The following is a 21,247-nucleotide window of genomic DNA, read 5'->3' as shown; positions in this document are numbered from 1 at the left end:
CCCATTTTGGTGTTAGCATCATGTTATGCTTTATCTATTGAAAAATAGCAGATCTACAAGCTCATAGCGCGCCACCGAGTGGCGCGCTATGAGCTTGTAGGTCTGCTATTTTTGAAAAATCAAAGAACACCTGACATTTTTAGAATCTGATCTCAGGTCAGAATGGGTTCATCAGACCATTGTGTGTGTCCAGTGGAAACCTCGTATGAATCTGATCTCAGGTCAGAATGGGTTAAAAACATTCGCTCTGAAAGAACATAATTATATTCAAAAAGATTTGCGCCACATTTTCAAGCTCATTTACAAGCTATACGAGCTTGTAGATCTGCTATTTTTTCAATAGCTAAAGTATAACACAATGCTTAAAAACACCAAAAGGGGTTAAGATCTAATTTAATAACAAATTGTCTATAGCTGCCACTGGGCAAACAATGGACGTTTCCTTTCCAATGTAAAAAGCTCCAGCCATTCCTCTGTGCCAAAAACCTTAAAAGTCTGTATATATTATCTCCGTTTACTCAATGCTGTATAGCCTACCCCCTCCAACTTACTGTATATACTTTCCCCATTTCCCCCCAGTTTTATTATATTTTGACACTTGCTTTGGCACTGAAGCTCCTTTGAACTGAATACTATATACATATTGTTTGTACGACGGTGGCACTCCTTGAAAACAGCCCACCAAGCTTGTATAGACGGCGGGTATATGCTGGAAGCGTGACAGACGTACAGTAAAGGAGGCTATACAGTAACTATGTACAGTATGTGTGACCCGCGGAGCAATTAGCAGCACTTAGCGCTGAGCGGCGTCTGGCTGTCGTTACTTACACAACTTACAACAATAGCTGTGGAGGAGCTGAGTGATTGGCTCTGACTGCTGTGAGTGGGAATGGAGACCCTCGGGAGACCGGGAGGGGAGGACATCTTCGGTTATTGTCTCTCCACCAGACCAAGGCATGGGGAGAGTGTATTTTGCAATCCGTCCGTGTGTGTGTGTGTGTGTGTGTGTGTGTGTGTGTGTGTGTGTGTGTGTGTGTGTGTGTGTGTGACAGCTCACAGTGCGTTGCATAAGAGCTGTTAACGGGCGGCCGGATGTGAAGTAAACAGTCTGGAGATCAGGCCAGATTTAACCTGCTCCATTAGACGTCTACAACAGTGGGGGGTCCAGGGACCCCCCCATGGTGTCCGGGGACCCCCAGGGGTCACACAAACATTAAATGCCATCGACAATGAATGGAGAATTTACGTCATCTGAAGGACGAGCAAATCCACATGTTGCGTCATGATGATAAGCGCCAGCAAATCGGCTATTTTCGTCCTACACAAAATGTAATTCCCATTGATGGTGATAGTACATAATGTACATACTGTAGGTGGACTCCATATATGGGGTTTAATGGTGATAGTACATACTGTAGGTGGACTCCATATAATGGCGTTTAATGGCGCTCCCCTGCAGCTAAATGAGTTAAAATAGCATAACAATCAGTTTAACCACTTCAACACTCATTTTATGCTTCGGCTATCCAAAAACGTAATGGATCGCACCAGAGTCAAAGGATGCAAATGAGAACAGCTGCACAAATTGGTGTCCTTAAGGCATGCATGGCAACAGTTTGTGTTGCGTGTGATGATGTCACACCGGGATATATAAGATGATTCACAGAGACGGTGACACAGACAGACAGACAGAGACAGACAGACAGACAGACAGAGAAGGTGATGTTTTCTTGGACGGTTTCCAAAGCAGGAGGACCAAAGGGAGTATATCATGCATCTGTAGCAGTGAGGAACCAGATTTATTCCTTTGGAGGCTTCCATGGCTACATGACCAAGGATCAGTTGGATGTCCATGTCTTCAACACAACGTCTTTATGCTGGAAGAAGTTACCTCCAGCGAGTCCTGGAAGAGGAGACGGTCACCTTGAGGGTCCATCCATGTGCAGGGGACACACAGCTGTGCTGATAGAAGATACGGTCTACATCTGGGGAGGATACTGTGGAGGGGAGCGCTACAATGAGCTTTATGCATTTGACGTTGACGCCCACGTGTGGTCCAAACCCAGAGCTACCGGGACCGTTCCAGAGGCGAGGTGGGGCCACTCTGTAGCCTGTGTGTTAGAAAAGGTCATGTTTATCTATGGAGGATACCAGCGGACTGATGACATCACTGATTACGTCACAAATGATGTGTACAAGTTGGACACCACCTCAATGGTCTGGAATCTAATGGACGCCAGAGGCTGTCCACCACCCAGCTCATCAGGTCACTCTGCAACCATCATTGGAACAAAGATGTTTGTATTCGGGCGCATGGAGAACCCGGGGGTCAAATACAACAGTATCAGAGTGTTTGACACAGAGACCAACAACTGGATGAGCACACCTTCTACACAGCTTATTCCAGATGATCGCTACTGTCATTCAGCTTTTACCCACAATGGAGAGCTGTACATATTCGGTAGCCGTAGTACTGGTTTATATAACCACACCTTCAATGATCTGTGGAAATTCAGTCCAGAGTTCTTATCCTGGACGAAGGTTGAGCCCAAGGGGAAGAGACCCATTCCAATGTATGGAGTGTGCTGTTGCATGGTGGGAGATCTTATCATCCTGTTTGGAGGACACAAAGGAGACGACACTGTCGCTGTTGACGTGTACATCGTGGACTTAAGTCCTCATTTGAAGACGTTATGTAAGCTAGCAGTTACTCAGCACGGTCTGGATCAGTCTGAACTCCCACACGACATCAGGTGGGAACTGGAAGCCATGACCAAAACAACACACAACTGAAGAGGCTACTTACTGGTGAACCCGATTCGGATAGGGACACATGGTCTGACGTAGGACAATGTCACTAGTCCCCAAAGCAGGTCCAACGCGAGCCTACCATGCGTCTGTAGCAGTGAGGAACCAGATGTATTGAGCCTACCATGCGTCTGTAGCAGTGAGGAACCAGACGTATTGCTTTGGAGGCTTCGGTGCAGGAGGGACCAACAACAACCAGATGGACGTCTTTGTCTTCAACACAGTGTCTTTATGCTGGAAGAAGTTACCTCCAGTGACCACTGGAACAGGACGACGTCACCTTGAGGTTCCATCCAGGCAGCTACGGCCACACAGCTGTTCTGATAGAAGATCAGAACATCTGGGGAGGCTGCTGTAGAGCGGAGAACGACAATATGCTTCATGCATTTGATGTAGACCAGAGGCCCACGTGTGGTTGAAACTAGGGACGCCAGAAAGTGACCATCAGCCAAATCGAATATTCGACAGCTCTGCCGATCTGACTGGGGGCCAGCCCTGGGCCAGTGGCCCTGACTGGGGGCCAGCCCTGGGGCCAGTGGCCCTGACTGGGGGCCAGCCCTGGGCCAGTGGGTCCGTAGAGATTTTTGTTCTAACACAAACATTAAATGCCATCGACAATGAATGGAGAATTTACGTAATCTGAGGACGAGCAAATCCACATGTTGCGTCATGATGATAAGCGCGAGCAAATCGGCCATTTTCGTCCTACACAAAATGTAATTCCCATTGATGGTGACAGTACATACTGTACATACTGTAGGTGGACTCCATATAATGGCGTTTATTGGCGCTCCCCTGCAGCTAAATGAGTTAAAATAGCATAACAATCAGTTTAACCACTTCAACACTCATTTTATGCTTCGGCTATCCAAAAACACAGCAGATCTACAGGCTCAGTTTGACAACCACTGCTTTAATTTCAGTCAGTTGTGTTTTATTTCATTTGGACGGATGCTATGCCGAAAGGTAGCCGTTTGAAGTAATGAATCGCACCAGAGTCAAAGGATGCAAATGAGAACTGCTGCACAAATTGGCGTCCTTAAGGCGTGCATGGCAACAGTTTGTGTTGCATGTGATGATGTCACACCGGGATATATAAGATGATGCACTGACACACAGACAGACAGACAGACAGACAGAGAAGGTGATGTTTTCTTGGACGGTTTCCAAAGCAGGAGGACCAAAGGGAGTATATCATGCATCTGTAGCAGTGAGGAACCAGATTTATTCCTTTGGAGGCTTCCATGTCTACATGACCAAGGATCAGTTGATTGATGTCCATGTCTTCAACACAACGTCTTTATGCTGGAAGAAGTTACCTCCAGCGAGTCCTGGAAGAGGAGACGGTCACCTTGAGGTTCCATCCATGTGCAGGGGACACACAGCTGTGCTGATAGAAGATACGGTCTACATCTGGGGAGGCCAATATGGAGGGGAGCGCTACAATGAGCTTTATGCATTTGATGTGGACGCCCACGTGTGGTCCAAACCCAGAGCTACCGGGACCGTTCCAGAGGGGAGGAGCTCTCACTTAGCCTGTGTGTTAGAAAAGGTCATGTTTATCTATGGAGGATACCAGCGGTTTGATTACGTCACAAATGACGTGTACAAGTTGGACACCACCTCAATGATCTGGAATTTAATTGACGCCAGAGGCTGTCCACCAACCAGGTCACCAGTTCGCTCTGCAACCATCATTGGAACAAAGATGTTTGTATTCGGGCCCATGGGGGTCAAATACCCGGGGGTCAAATACAACAGTATCGGAGTGTTTGACACAGAGGCCAACAACTGGATGAGCACACCTTCTACACAGCTTCTTCCAGATGATCGCTACTGTCATTCAGCTTTTACCTACAATGGAGAGCTTTACATATTCGGTAGCCGTAGTACTGGTTTATGTAAACACACCTTCAATGATCTGTGGAAATTCAGTCCAGAGTTCTTATCCTGGACGAAGGTTGAGCCCAAGGGGAAGAGACCCATTCCAATGTATGGAGTGTGCTGTTGCATGGTGGGAGATCTTATCATCCTGTTTGGAGGACACAAAGGAGACGACACTGTCGCTGTTGACGTGTACATCGTGGACTTAAGTCCTCATTTGAAGACGTTATGTAAGCTAGCAGTTACTCAGCACGGTCTGGATCAGTCTGAACTCCCACACGACATCAGGTGGGAACTGGAAGCCATGACCAAAACAACACACAACTGAAGAGGCTACTTACTGGTGAACCCGATTTGGATACATGGTCTGACGTAGGACAATGTCACTAGTCCCCAAAGCAGGTCCAACGCGAGCCTACCATGCGTCTGTAGCAGTGAGGAACCAGATGTATTGAGCCTACCATGCGTCTGTAGCAGTGAGGAACCAGACGTATTGCTTTGGAGGCTTCGGTGCAGGAGGGACCAACAACAACCAGATGGACGTCTTTGTCTTCAACACAGTGTCTTTATGCTGGAAGAAGTTACCTCGAGTGACCACTGGAACAGGACGACGTCACCTTGAGGTTCCATCCAGGCAGCTACGACCACACAGCTGTTCTGATAGAAGATCAGAACATCTGGGGAGGCTGCTGTAAAGGGGAGAACGACAATATGCTTCATGCATTTGATGTAGACCAGAGGCCCACGTGTGGTTGAAACTAGGGACGCCAGAAAGTGACCATCAGCCAAATCGAATATTCGACAGCTCTGCCGATCTGACTGGGGGCCAGCCCTGGGGCCAGTGGCCCTGACTGGGGGCCAGCCCTGGGGCCAGTGGCCCTGACTGGGGGCCAGCCCTGGGGCCAGTGGCCCTGACTGGGGGCCAGCCCTGGGGCCAGTGGCCCTGACTGGGGGCCAGCCCTGGGGCCAGTGGCCCTGACTGGGGGCCAGCCCTGGGGCCAGTGGCCCTGACTGGGGGCCAGCCCTGGGGCCAGTGGCCCTGACTGGGGGCCAGCCCTGGGGCCAGTGGCCCTGACTGGGGGCCAGCCCTGGGGCCAGTGGCCCTGACTGGGGGCCAGCCCTGGGCCAGTGGGTCTGACTGGGGGCCAGCCCTGGGCCAGTGGGTCTGACTGGGGGCCAGCCCTGGGCCAGTGGGTCCGTAGAGATTTTTGTTCTAACACAAACATTAAATGCCATCGACAATGAATGGAGAATTTACGTCATCTGAAGGACGAGCAAATCCACATGTTGCGTCATGATGATAAGCGCCAGCAAATCGGCTATTTTCGTCCTACACAAAATGTAATTCCCATTGATGGTGATAGTACATACTGTACATACTGTAGGTGGACTCCATATATGGGGTTTAATGGTGAGAGTACATACTGTAGGTGGACTCCATATAATGGCGTTTAATGGCGCTCCCCTGCAGCTAAATGAGTTAAAATAGCATAACAATCAGTTTAACCACTTCAACACTCATTTTATGCTTCGGCTATCCAAAAACACAGCAGATCTACAGGCTCAGTTTGACAACCACTGCTTTTAATTTCAGTCAGTTGTGTTTTATTTCATTTGGACGGATGCTATGCCGAAAGGTAGCCGTTTGAAGTAATGAATCGCACCAGAGTCAAAGGATGCAAATGAGAACTGCTGCACAAATTGGTGTCCTTAAGGCGTGCATGGCAACAGTTTGTGTTGCATGTGATGATGTCACACCGGGATATATAAGATGATGCACAGAGACGGTGACACAGACAGACAGACAGACAGACAGACAGACAGACAGACAGACAGTCAGTCAGACAGTCAGAGAAGGTGATGTTTTCTTGGACGGTTTCCAAAGCAGGAGGACCAAAGGGAGTATATCACGCATCTGTAGCAGTGAGGAACCAGATTTATTCCTTTGGAGGCTACTGTTTTGAAGGCTACATGACCAAGGATCAGTTGATGGATGTCCATGTCTTCAACACAACGTCTTTATGCTGGAAGAAGTTACTTCCAGCGAGTCCTGGAAGAGGAGACGGTCACCTTGAGGCTCCATCCAGGCGCTACGGCCACACAGCTGTGCTGATAGAAGATACGGTCTGCATCTGGGGAGGCCAATATCGAGAGGAGTACGACAATGAGCTTTATGCATTTGATGTGGACGCCCACATGTGGTCCAAACCCAGAGCTACCGGGACCGTTCCAGAGGGGAGGAGCTCTCACTCAGCCTGTGTGTTAGAAAAGGTCATGTTTATCTATGGAGGATACCATATGGATGAATACACAAATGACGTGTACAAGTTGGACACCACCTCAATGGTCTGGAATCTAATTGACGCCAGAGGCTGTCCACCAACCAGGTCACCAGGTCACCCTGCAACCATCATTGGAACAAAGATGTTTGTATTCGGGCGCATGGAGAACCCGGGGGTCAAATACAACAGTATCAGAGTGTTTGACACAGAGACCAACAACTGGATGAGCACACCTTCTACACAGCCTCTTCCAGATGATCGCTACTGTCATTCAGCTTTTACCTACAATGGAGAGCTGTACATATTCGGTAGCCGTAGTACCGGTTTATATAACCACACCTTCAATGATCTGTGGAAATTCAGTCCAGAGTTCTTATCCTGGACGAAGGTTGAGCCCAAGGGGAAGAGACCCATTCCAATGTATGGAGTGTGCTGTTGCATGGTGGGAGATCTTATCATCCTGTTTGGAGGACACAAAGGAGACGACACTGTCGCTGTTGACGTGTACATCGTGGACTTAAGTCCTCATTTGAAGACGTTATGTAAGCTAGCAGTTACTCAGCACGGTCTGGATCAGTCTGAACTCCCACACGACATCAGGTGGGAACTGGAAGCCATGACCAAAACAACACACAACTGAAGAGGCTACTTACTGGTGAACCCGATTTGGATAGGGACACATGGTCTGACGTAGGACAATGTCACTAGTCCCCAAAGCAGGTCCAACGCGAGCCTACCATGCGTCTGTAGCAGTGAGGAACCAGATGTATTGAGCCTACCATGCGTCTGTAGCAGTGAGGAACCAGACGTATTGCTTTGGAGGCTTCGGTGCAGGAGGGACCAACAACAACCAGATGGACGTCTTTGTCTTCAACACAGTGTCTTTATGCTGGAAGAAGTTACCTCGAGTGACCACTGGAACAGGACGACGTCACCTTGAGGTTCCATCCAGGCAGCTACGGCCACACAGCTGTTCTGATAGAAGATCAGAACATCTGGGGAGGCTGCTGTAGAGCGGAGGACGACAATATGCTTCATGCATTTGATGCAGACCAGAGGCCCACGTGTGGTTGAAACTAGGGATGCCAGAAAGTGACCATATCCGATCTCTGGTTGTTTACAGGGTCATATCTGCCGATTCTGATATTATACAGAGGACCACAATGGAAACAAGCCTATAGGGGGCCTGTTAATAAAGTATTCAATCAATCAATAAATACTGTATACTCTTTTTTTTTCTTCAAGAATGAGTACAAAGCCATTGGCGGTCACATTTTTATTGCGTCATCAATAATCTGTGAAAATAATCTGGATTATTTTGAGACCGATCGGTGGGTCATACCAAAGACTGTGTAAAAACGGGACCCAAAGCCTTGGGGGGTCAGTCCCTGCTTGGCACTCAGCATCAAGGGTTGGATTGGGGGGGTCAGTCCCTGCTTGGCACTCAGCATCAAGTGTTGGATTGGGGGGTCAGTCCCTGCTTGGCACTCAGCATCAAGGGTTGGATTGGGGGGGTCAGTCCCTGCTTGGCACTCAGCATCAAGGGTTGGATTGGGGGGGTCAGTCCCTGTACTAGCATCATGTCCAGGGGGTGTACTTGGGCATCAAGCTGCCTCACATCACGCTACAGAAACAGGAGGTCCTCATGGCTCGACAAGGCTTACTATCTGTGACAAAATTTGACTGAGGGACTGCCATTGGATTTTTTCATGTCATATATTTTCGTTTCTTCATGTCATGTGAAAGCAGGGAATCATAGCTTCAAATTGACATATTGGTTGTTCAGTTTGACCCACCGGTTCTTGAGATATGGCTTATAGAGTATAATGTCTTGCAGAGAAACAGTGAGTTGAGAAAACAGGCTTGAAAAGGTTCACTTCTGTGGACTCAACATTACACCTATAGCTACATGTTTAAGCATTTATTTCATATTTACATGTCTTCTGTGGACTCTAACATTACACCTAGCTACATGTTTAAGCATTTATTTCATATTTACATGTCTTCTGTGGTCTCTAACATTACACCTATAGCTACATGTTTAAGCATTTATTTCATATTTACATGTCTTCTGTGGTCTCCAACATTACACCTATGCTGCATGTTTAAGCATTTATTTCATATTTACATGTCTTCTGTGGACTCTAACATTACACCTATAGCTGCATGTTTAAGCATTTATTTCATATTTACATGTCTTCTGTGGTCTCTAACATTACACCTATAGCTACATGTTTAAGCATTTATTTCATATTTACATGTCTTCTGTGGTCTCTAACATTACACCTATAGCTACATGTTTAAGCATTTATTTCATATTTACATGTCTTCTGTGGTCTCTAACATTACACCTATAGCTACATGTTTAAGCATTTATTTCATATTTACATGTCTTCTGTGGTCTCTAACATTACACCTAGCTACATGTTAAAGCATTTATTTCATATTTACATGTATTCTGTAGTCTCTAACATTACACCTATAGCTACATGTTTAAGCATTTATTTCATATTTACATGTCTTCTGTGGTCTCTAACATTACACCTATAGCTACATGTTTAAGTATTTATTTCATATTTACATGTCGATTTCAGCTCTGACATTTGTTTCAGACATGCTCTAGTATGTGAAGAGTCTGCCTGTGCTATTAACTCATTTTTGAGGGGAAAAAAATCTCCTCTGGTGAAAAGCTGGAATTTGCGCGATGGCAGTCTCTCAGTCAAATCTGGTCATATCTGACTGTAGGTGGTGCCGGAGACAGACAGACAGGTGTGGTGTGGTTATATACAGGCTAACAGACAGACAGACAGACAGGTGTGGTGTGGTTATATACAGGCTAACAGACAGACAGACAGACAGACAGGTGTGGTGTGGTTATATACAGGCTAACAGACAGACAGACAGACAGACAGACAGACAGACAGGTGTGGTGTGGTTATATACAGGCTAACAGACAGTAGAGTCAGTCCACATGTCTGTGTTTACACGACATCCACACCCTCTGGACCGCTGCCTTCAACAGTCTCCCTCTGAGAGAGAGAGAAATTAAGGCGTGTGTGTGTGTGTGTGTGTGTGTGTGTGTGTGTGTGTGTGTGTGTGGCGTGCTTAGAAGGTGGTAGAGTGTTTGGACAACATCACCCTCTCTCTCTGGCCCAGTTTACCAAACGCTGAGAGTCTAACCACTGCTAGTCTTATCATCAGGGGCCCAGTTTACCAGGATGATTAATCTAACGACTGCTCCTTCATTCAGGGGACGGACGGACGGGGCCCCTCCCTGCGCTGCGGGGGGGGGGCCAGGGGGCCGATACAAGGTGGTATCATAATGTCACCTTACAGGAGAGAGTTCTACTTCTGAGGCAGACATGAAAAGGAAGGAGAACAAGTACAATAACCTAGTAATCTCGGGTAAAATGCAGCGACTTTGGTACCAGGTACCCTAACCCTAACCCTCAACGTAACCTCGGTAAAACTATGCTTAAATCTAACCTTATTCCTAAACGCAACCTCAATAAAACTGTGTCTAAACCTAAGCGTATACAGTGAAGAAGTGGTCCGCACACTGCTTTTTAAACTATAGTTAAACCTAAGCGTATATAACCCCAGTGAAACTATGCCTAAACGTAACCTCAGTAAAACTATGCCACTGCCCGCCAAGAGACTACAAAGCTACTGGTAGCTCTAACAAACAAACCTAAACGTAACCCCAGTAAAACTATGCCTAAACGTAACCGCAGTAAAAACTATGCCTAAACGTAACCCCAGTAAAACTATGCCTAAACGTAACCTCAGTAAAACGATGCCACTGCCCTCCAAGAGACTACTGGTAGCTCTAACAAACAAACCTAAACGTAACCCCAGTAAAACTATGCCTAAACGTAACCTCAGTAAAACGATGCCACTGCCCTCCAAGAGACTACAAAGCTACTGGTAGCTCTAACAAACAAACCTAAACGTAACCCCAGTAAAACTATGCCTAAACGTAACCGCAGTAAAAACTATGCCTAAACGTAACCCCAGTAAAACTATGCCTAAACGTAACCTCAGTAAAACGATGCCACTGCCCGCCAAGAGACTACAAAGCTACTGGTAGCTCTAACAAACAAACCTAAACGTAACCCCAGTAAAACTATGCCTAAACGTAACGCAGTAAAAACTATGCCTAAACGTAACCCCAGTAAAACTATGCCTAAACGTAACCTCAGTAAAACGATGCCACTGCCCTCCAAGAGACTACAAAGCTACTGGTAGCTCTAACAAACAAACCTAAACGTAACCCCAGTGAAACTATGCCTAAACGTAACCTCAATAAAACTATGCCTAAACGTAACCTCAATAAAACTATGCCTAAACGTAACCCCAGTAAAACTATGCCTAAACGTAACCTCAGTAAAAACTATGCCTAAACGTAACCTCAATAAAACGATGCCACTGCCCGCGCCAAGCGACTACAAAGCTACTGGTAGCTCTAACAAACAACAGGGCTTGTGTGTTCGTGACATTTTATCGTCCACAGAAACTCTGTAAAAAACAACCCGTCCCACAAACCACTAATTCACACCACCACACTAAAAACAGGCCCACCATTAGCTTTGGAGTAGAAACAGACGTTCCCATTTTAACTTATTTTGACTTGGGAACGATTTTTTTTCTGAAAAACCCTATGTTTCGTTCTCAAACATTTTCATGTCAAGGACCCCCAAAAATATATGTAATATGCCGCCGACCCCCCATCTGAAAATATGTTGTTCCAGGGACCCCCCATGAAGCAAAGATTTTAGTTAAAATGCTCGCTCTGAAAGAATATATATTCAAAGATTTGAGTTAAAACGCTCGCTCTGAAAGAATATATATTCAAAGATTTGCGCCACATTTTCACATTCTTTTAAAAAATAGCAGACCTACAGTACAAGTTCATAGCGCGGCACTTGAGCTTGTAGATCTGCTATTTTTCAATAGCTAAAGTAGAACATAATGCAGTTGAAAGTGAAACACCAAAAGGGGTTCCTGTTACAAAAAAATTGCTATATCGTGCGTTATCGGGATATAAAATGAGCTATATTTAATTGCGATATGACCAATATGTGAGATATTGGTCATATTATCGTCCAGCCCTATAATCTGAAACATGCAGACAGGAGGATTCTGCCCGACAGCAGTGACATCCTGCTCTGGGATTGGCGGTCCTTTCTCATCGTTAGTGGGAGTCAACCCATTTTGGACGGGAACCAATTTTGGGTGTTAGCATTGTGTTATGCTTTAGCTATTGAAAAATAGCAGATCTACAAGCTCATAGCGCGCCACCGAGTGGCGCGCTAAGAGCTTGTAGGTCTGCTATTTTTTGAAAAATCGAAATCGAAGAACGACTGACATATAGAAACATAGCTTTTTCAGAAAACTGACAAGTGTCCTTGACATTTTGTAGAATCTGATCTCAGGTCAGAATGGGTTAAACTTATACAGAAAGGGCTTTTCACGGCCGCTCTGTGAGAAGTGCAGCGACTTGACCTGTCACTTTCTACATCCTCAACAGACACCCATCACTTTATACACTATCACTTCCAAAGCACCGCTTCTAATCTACTTACTGTACTACTGCAGAACTTGAGGCAAGTAAATTGACCGGGTCAATTTGACCCTATATGGGCAAATTCCAATACCCAAAAACTTGGGACACTCGCTCACTCACACTCGCTCACTCCAGCATGGTAAATTATGATGAAATTGGTGACCTGCAGAAATATGTGACCATCTTGTTGTCTTCACTCAATTTACATGGAAGTCTTTAAATGTGTGGCCTAAATATCGCTATAGGTTGAAGCTGCTAATGAACAAACTGCAACGATTTACATTCAGACACCGACGTTATTTATGTGATTGACTCTACACAATTGTCACATATTTCAGCAGGTCACCAATCTCACCGTAACACCACCATGCTGTGAGTGACCGAGTGTAAGTGAGCGAGTGGTCGAGATTTGGGGTATTGGAATTTGGCTTATGGGAGCCAAACCCAGGGCAAAAAGACAGGAGGGGAAAGAAAGAAGCGTAAACCACCTAATGTAGACGTGCTGCGGCTACGACAGCTTGGCTGACAACACTGAAGAGCTCAAGAACCTGATGTTGGATTATAGGACATTGTGGAGGACAACTAGAACCTGATGTTGGAGAGGACATTGTGGAGGCAGCGATCCATCCAGGAATCCCGAGTTGGTGTTGGCTAGACCTCACTCTGCTTTTTTCTCCCTCCAGCCCTGAAATCCCTAAATTCTATTGCAATATTTAGGAAAGACCTGAAATCATGGCTCCATCTACACACTCACTGGTCATAGTTAGATTCCGACCCTGGATAGCCCATCTCCCATGCTCAGGACTATTCTCTCAGGGTACCTCTTGTCCTATGTATATAGCTCCCAGCCTTATATATAAGGATTATTTATTATATGTTCCATGGTTGTTTTGTCTGTACAGTATGTATGTGTATAGTGTCATGTTACAAAGTGGACCACAATGGAAACAAGCGAAGGCTTTTTTGTGTCTAAGTCCATTTGGCGTTTTTTGAGACTGCATGTATTTCAAAACTTTAGTTGCAAGCAAGCAGGCCCCAGTTTGGGGCTGTGTTGTTGTGAGCTTGTAGATCGGCTGTGTTTTGGGCTATACTTTTGTGTGACACCCTGTGTACTACTATGCCGAAGTATAAGGCGTTCCTTCATTAAAGCATAAAAAGCTAAAGTGGATTAAAGGGAAGGTTTCAGGACGACAGCTCCGACATGCAGATGGAATGAGAGCGAGGAGAGATCCGCCCACAGACAAAGGAACCATTATGTAGCCCGAAGCGTAAAACACAAACACACACACACACACACAAGCACGCACACGTGCACACGCACACACCACGTGAATAAATCATAACACTCATGCTTAGTTACAGTTCTAACCCATCTTACAGTTAAGTCAGTCTACTCTAGGGAGGTTAAGAGCAGAAACAAACAGGCATAATGAATGATGCTGATGCACGGTGAAGAGCTGATGAATGAATGAACACAATAGAGCAGAGAGAGAGCAGCGTAGCAGAGAGCAGAGAGCAGAGAGCAGAGATAAATACGGATGTGGGTCAAGGGAACATGTGGAAGAGATGCTGTTACAGTACAGACAGCCTGGCCCTGCTGCCCTGCCTGGCACCACTAACTGACAGAGATACAGTACAGTACAGACAGGCTGGCCCTGCTGCCCTGCCTGGCACCACTAACTGACAGAGATACAGTCAGTACAGACAGCCTGGCCCTGCTGCCCTGCCTGGCACCACTAACTGACAGAGATACAGTACAGACAGCCTGGCCCTGCTGCCCTGCCTGGCACCACTAACTGACAGAGATACAGTACAGACAGACAGGCTGGCCCTGCTGCCCTGCCTGGCACCACTAACTGACAGATACAGTACAGACAGACAGCCTGGCCCTGCTGCCCTGCCTGGCACCACTAACTGACAGAGATACAGTACAGACAGCCTGGCCCTGCTGCCCTGCCTGGCACAAACTGACAGATACAGTACAGACAGCCTGGCCCTGGCTGCCCTGCCTGGCACTATAACTGACTGTATAACATAATGCTAAACATGACATAAAACACCAAAAAGGGATTATATCCCCTGGGCCCTGACTATACAGGGGACAGTATGGAGGTGTGATCATGGTATGGAGGTCACAGCAGGCTGTAGCTCCATAAGGAACATCCTCACATTGTGTTCTGTGGATAACCTGCTGCGATGACTTAAGAATGAAGTCTGCTGACGCAGCAGAACACAGTGTGAGGGAAGCCTTCTGCCCAGTGCCCACCCACCTACTCACCCACCAGCCCACCCACCCACCCACCCACCCACCTACACACCCACCCACCTACTCACCCACCCACCCACCTACTCACCCACCCACCGGGCTGGGAAATCACTAGAGGAATCTGCACTGCAAATAAAACATGAGGCTCCCTTCAGACATGGTGCACGCACGCACGCTACTGTACTGTAATGTTTTGAGGACAGCAACATTTAGGGTTTTTAACATCATTGCTCATTTCTAAACCAAGGAATAGGCGCGAGGAGGCCATAACCAGCTGAGGGCTGCCCACAGAGGGGCACAAGGGGGACATAACCAGCTGAGTGCTGCCCACAGAGGGGCACAAGGGGGACATAACCAGCTGAGTGCTGCCCGCAGAGGGGCACAAGGGGGCCATACACCTAAACCCCAAACCTAGCCACTACTTATTGCAAAACCTCAACCTACACCCCAACCTCAATCTTTTACTATTTGAGCACAGCGGTGGAAAAGGTAATCACATTTGGAAATGCTCTGTGGAAAAGTAAAAGTCTGCAATTCAAAATTTACTTCAGTAAAAATAAAAAATAACAAAAGTGTTGATGGTATCAAAAGTAGAAAGTATAGGCTACTCATTTTTGCGGAATGTCCATTTTCACAAGTTTTCAAATGCATCAAAAACCTTTTGAAAATATGACGATTTACAAGCTTATACGCAGTACACACGCACACACACGCACGCACACACACATGCACGCACGCACGCACGCACACACGCAGTCTCAGGCTGACACAGCGTATTAGGTATAAGGATCAGAGCAGGCCGTTCGTGCAGTAAAATGAGAGTATTGTAAGGAAGGAGTGGTTGGTTTTGGGAGGTGTTCTGCTTTGCATCGTGTCCACTGTTGTTTTTGTTATCGCTGTGACCGGGGCAGGAAAACCTTGCAAGTCCAAACAAAACCTTTGTACTTGTACCATTATTATTATTATCATAAAAAAGAAAAACATAAAAAGTTGTCGATTTACAAGCCAACAACAACGCCTCTTGGCTTGTAGAACGGCCCCTAATGTCACTATACTGTTGCGCAAAACTCTTGTATGGCATTAATTATAATGTACAAACCAACGTAAAGAGTTGAAACATGGAGATATGGTTTCCTCCTCACAGTGACGCGATGAAAGCAAAGCAAATGGAATACAGGGCCCTATAAATACATGATAATGCTTTTTTTTTGTTAAACTAAGTATACACGAATGAGTACACTGCAGGGAATAAAGGACTCTGTAAAAAAAGATGATACTAGGGTTTTTTTTTTTAACTAATTATACTTAAGTCATTCTGGACGGGAACACCTTTTGGTGTTTTAAGCATTACGTTATACTTTAGCTAAATGTTGAGAACCACTGACATAGAAACATACGTTTTTATTTTTAACCCTGTGAGAACCACTGACATAGGTTTTTCTTCTGAAAGAAAACCGTCATGATTCAGAAGACATTTTGTAGAATGTGGCGTCAGGTGTAAACGGATTAAAACGAACTACACGTCAGGGAATAAAGGGCCCTATAAATAGATGATAATAGGTTTTTTCTTTAAACTAATTATACTATTATACTGCCAGAAATAGCAGCCAGGAGAGTGAGACTATAGCGGGACATTGCCAAAAGGCATCAAGAAGAACTGCCAGCCAGCAACCTGGTGCTCTGGGGAACCAACCAACACACTACGGGCATCGATCAAGAGGACGCCCCACGCCAACGCAGGAGCACAAAGCACCAACGAACTGGTCCAGATGTATGGAGAACCATCTGGGAGGATGACTGGAGGGGACGATGGAGGGCTCGTCTGAGGACGACCTAGAGAGAGATACTTAAATGAGTATACCCTCCAGGGAACCATGCGCGCTATAAAAAGTGCATTGTGCAGCTCTGGGCTACACGGACTCATGACAGCAGCATAAATCTAGTGATCTAACACAGTGACAGAGAACACACTTCACTTCTGACCGAGCACAGCTGCACAGCGCTGCTGTGTAATTACACGGCGAAATTATACCGTTGTTAAACGGCTTGTGTTTTATGATCCCCCCCAGGGAATGGGACGGTCAACAGAACACCAGCAGACGATCACACCGTCTCTTCTGAAGGATGGGATTTCAGAAATGTAGTTATGTGTCGACTGTCGAGTCAGTTCTCCCTTCTGGCTCCAAAACTATGGAATGCACTTCCTATTACAGTCAGAACTACAGACTCACTCCCAACCTAAACTATGGAATGCACTTCCCATTGCAGTCAGAACTACAGACTCACTCCCAATCTAAACTATGGAATGCACTTCCCATTGCAGTCAGAACTGCAGCCTCACTCCCAACCTAAACTATGGAATGCACTTCCCATTGCAGTCAGAACTACAGACTCACTCCCAATCTAAACTATGGAATGCACTTCCCATTGCAGTCAGAACTGCAGCCTCACTCTCAACCTAAACTATGGAATGCACTTCCCATTGCAGTCAGAACTACAGACTCACTCCCAACCTAAACTGTGGAATGAACTTCTCATCGCAGTCAGAACTACAGACTCACTCCCAACCTAAACTATGGAATGCACTTCCCATTGCATTCAGAACTACAGACTCACTCCCAATCTAAACTATGGAATGCACTTCCCATTGCATTCAGAACTACAGACTCACTCCCAACCTAAACTATGGAATGCACTTCTCATTGCAGTCAGAACTGCAGCCTCACTCCCAACCTAAACTAGTATGGAATGCACTTCCCATTGCAGTCAGAACTGCAGCCTCACTCCCAATCTTCCGCCGTAGTCTGAAAACCCACCTTTTCAGACTCCATCATGCATGGCCCATAGCACTTGCCCTAGTTCCCCCTTAGATAGAACGTTATGTATAGACTTAGATAGCAAATATACAGACTTATAGCATGTTACGTAGACAGCACTAAAATGGCATTTTATGTAGTCATAGAACTTTATAGTACAGTACAGTACAGTACAGTACAGTACAGTACAGTACAGTACAGTAGTATATAGTTTGATTGGCGGAAGGCCCCTGCTCTATCCTGATTGGATGAAGGCTGGGCCACCTATAGCCAAAAAACGAACCCTAAGGTTTTTTTGACCCCCAGGGGTTAACTCAGGACAGGGAGGAACTCCTTATATTATGGTCAGCACACTCTATAGAAGGGAGGATTATAAAAAAATAAAAAAACAAAATAAAATAAGTGATATTTGAATTAAGTGAAAAGGACGACTTTACCACTTTTCAACCAAGGGCCCTTTTGCAACAACACAAAAGAAAAATCACACGTGTGAACTAAGTGAGATGTGCCCACTGATGTCGACCACATGACGTCTGACATCGTCACACAAAGCTGTGCATAGGAGTGGCTGGCACCCCTCAAAGAAAAATCACATACAGTCCGGCACAGCATCCGAGTTTCTTCAAACGTCAATCACAGATCAGGCATTGTTCAACAGTCTGATGGTAGCCACTATCCGCCTCATTCACGCACACACGCACACACACACACACACACACACACACAGTGCACACACAGTGACCAACATGCTCAGAGCTGGCTTTCTCAAACAGGAAGTGGGTCTTTGTTTTGTCTAAAACCATTCAAACTTGGCATGTCTGACCCACGCATGCATGCACGCACACACGCACAGTACACACACACTCTCACACACACACGCACAACACACACACACACACACACACAAGTGGTCTTGTAGGAATCAGACAGACCACATGTAACTCTGAGAATGTATAAATGGAACCAAATGGACCCTTACAGGTCTGTAACTCTGAGAGTGTACAAACGGAACCAAATGGACCCTTATGGGTCTGTAACTCTAAGAGGGTACAAATAGAACCAAATGGACCCTTACAGGTCTGTAACTCTGAGAGTGTAATAAATGGAACCAAATGGACCCTTACAGGTCTGTAACTCTGAGTGTACAAATGTAGGCTACAAACAATTCATCAACAACAACAAAACACAATGCATAACTTTCTCCACACACACACACACACACACTCTAGCTCTTGGGAAACCAAACCAGAGGCCAGGGACAATTTCATTTAGAAAAAAACAAATGAATAATGATGTAACCTTGAGCCAGCAGAGAGAGAGAGAGAGAGAGAGAGAGAGAAACTTGTTTTTCACCCCCATGTTTATATTAGGCTACACTTAATTACGTTAAAAATGATGTTAGGTAGGTTAGCTTGGTCCAGAGACTGACAACACAATTTAAATTTTTCTGTAAATCGATTTTCGATCATGTTCAGAATCGAGGACAAATCTCTCTCTCTCTCAGTCGTGGTGGTGGCTCAAAGTCAATAGTCAATAAGGCCATTGTTTTGCCTAAAGTTGTATTCAATAAATACCAGTTAATATGAGACAGCCTCTACTCTCTATACCATAACATGACTTATGGATGGTAGTTACTGAATAAACAGTTAATAATAGTCCAGCTATAGCATCGCAGACACGTTTTAATACAGACTAATAACTTAGAGTTGAAGTTAGCCCCCTTTCCTTTCTCTGTCTGGAGTCTCTGGACCTCATTTACTGACGGTTGTATTTGAGAAGCTTTCCCAAAATACACAAAAAAAAACCACATCTAAACGATGTCCAGAAAGGGTTTAGTGTATAATATCCTACACAATGAGGGTTGAAGAAGAGACATGGTTATCAGTGTTTATCATTTCTTACCATGCGACGTCTTGAAGGTTTGGAGGACTGGAGGACAGCTGTGGAACACTCGGTACCGTCTCCTACACTCCTGTCCTCTGGTCTGGTTTGGACAGAAACTCGTGCAGTTTGTCCACTTGGAGCCGTGTCTGTCCACCGTGTGAGTCCACTGTCCACTGTGTGTCTGCAGTCTGTCCAAATGTTAAGTCCACTGTACTGTATGTCCACTGTATGTCCACTGCACTGTATGTCCACTCAGTCCGCTGTATGTCCGACAGACACACGGGTGGAGGAGAGACAACAAACAAACAGACAAACGCAGCTGCTGTCGGTTTCTACATTAATTAGCGTCCTCTGCTATCTGTCTGTGTCTGTACTCCGCCGTTTTGAGGGAAAGAAGAAGAAGACGTTTGTTATGTAGGCTTTGCTGTGAATTCTTGCTGGTGGTAGAGCGAGGTGCACAGACAACACACACAGAGAGAGAGAGTGTGTGTTGTTATAATGGTTGAGGCTAGGAGGAGTGTGGCTGTTTCTGCTGCTATCTACACGGAATGAGTGACTCTCTCTCTCTCGCTCTGTTGCTGTTGCGCGCTCTCTCTCTCTCTCTCTCTCTCTCTCTCTCGCTCGCTCTCTCTTTCTCGCTCGCTCGCTCGCTCTGTTGCTCTCTCTCTCTCTCTCTCTCGCTCTCTCTCTCTCTTTCTCGCTCGCTCGCTCGCTCTGTTGCTCTCTCTCTCTCTCTCTCTCTCTCCCTCCACACTGAGCCCCGCCCCCGGGAGTAGACCCCGCCCACCAGTAGAGCAAACGTGTTCCTCAAAGAAGAAGCGGGGTCACCCAGGGGTCCTTGGTGGGGGGGCGGGGCCGTTATTTATGTTTTATTGTTTTTGCTTTCGCCTGGAATCAGGACCATGTTATCTGTGTGAGGCAGTGACTCCACCTGTACAAAGTCTACAGGGCTGAGTACTGTCTGTGCCACCGAAGACAAAACCATTCAAAGTACTAAAAACCTTTTGCTGCATTATGTGTGTATGTGGCGACAGTTCACGGCGTACGGTGGCACAAAGTGACCTGCCGTGAGCTTGTAGATCTGCTATTTTTGAGTGGTGCAACCACTCCTATAATGCTGTGTGTCCCTGCATGGTCTGTCTGTCTGTCCGAGCACGGAAATGTCGGTGGCATAATTCGGAATCGGCTATATCGGTATCAAAATAATACAGATTATTTAATCGGGTTTAACCAACATTTTATTTATTTTCATTAAAAAAAAATCTACATTTAATGTGTGCACTCAGAGTCATCTCATTCAGTAGTCATTCAGTTATGAAAACAGACACTTGGAAAAGAGTATTATAGGCTATTTATTTATTTATTTATTGATTGAATACTGTATTAACAGGCTTCGGGCCAATCAGCCCCTATAGGCTTGTTTCCATTGTGGTCCTAGTCTGTATAATATCAGAATCGGTCAGAATCTGTATCGGCAGATAATATGACCCTGTAAATAATCGGAGATCGGTCATAATTTCATACTCGTGCAGCCCTAGAAGTAATAGAAGTGTGGAACACTTCTATTCTCCTATAGTGTCTGTTTTGACCACTCTCCAGCTCTCAGATCCATACAGCAGAACATCAAAGGGTTAAAATGGCCAGTCTACAAGCTCACAACGTGTCAATGTATAGATTGGCTGGTTGAACTATTCAAAAATGTTTTTCAAAATAGTAAAAAGAAAAAAAGGCAAAGAAGTTT

At 45.7% G+C, this 21,247-nt stretch overlaps 2 protein-coding genes across 2 annotated transcripts in view; one reads left to right on the top strand and one right to left on the bottom strand.

Moving 5' to 3' along the window:
- Window positions 1-20,107, bottom strand: part of LOC308333227 (leucine zipper putative tumor suppressor 2 homolog) — a 66,969-nt gene extending 46,862 nt beyond the window's left edge. The window contains exon 1 of the mRNA XM_080789463.1: window positions 19,525-20,107. The gene's annotated coding sequence lies outside the window, so the exon portion shown is untranslated. The remainder of the gene's footprint in view (window positions 1-19,524) is intronic.
- LOC308333097 (kelch domain-containing protein 3-like) lies at window positions 1,939-3,617 on the top strand (the record flags this gene model as incomplete). The annotated part of the gene is made up of 2 exons (XM_080789292.1): window positions 1,939-2,695; window positions 3,610-3,617. 2 exons carry the CDS (start codon window positions 1,939-1,941, stop codon window positions 3,615-3,617), a joined length of 765 nt encoding a protein of 254 aa, XP_080645418.1.
- Window positions 20,108-21,247: the final 1,140 nt, after the last annotated feature.

The sequence above is a fragment of the Protomyctophum bolini genome (genome assembly GCF_963924005.1).
Source record: "Protomyctophum bolini genome assembly, chromosome: 18".
Classification (NCBI taxonomy): domain Eukaryota; kingdom Metazoa; phylum Chordata; class Actinopteri; order Myctophiformes; family Myctophidae; genus Protomyctophum; species Protomyctophum bolini.
This window is presented reverse-complemented; position numbering and strand designations above follow the sequence as displayed.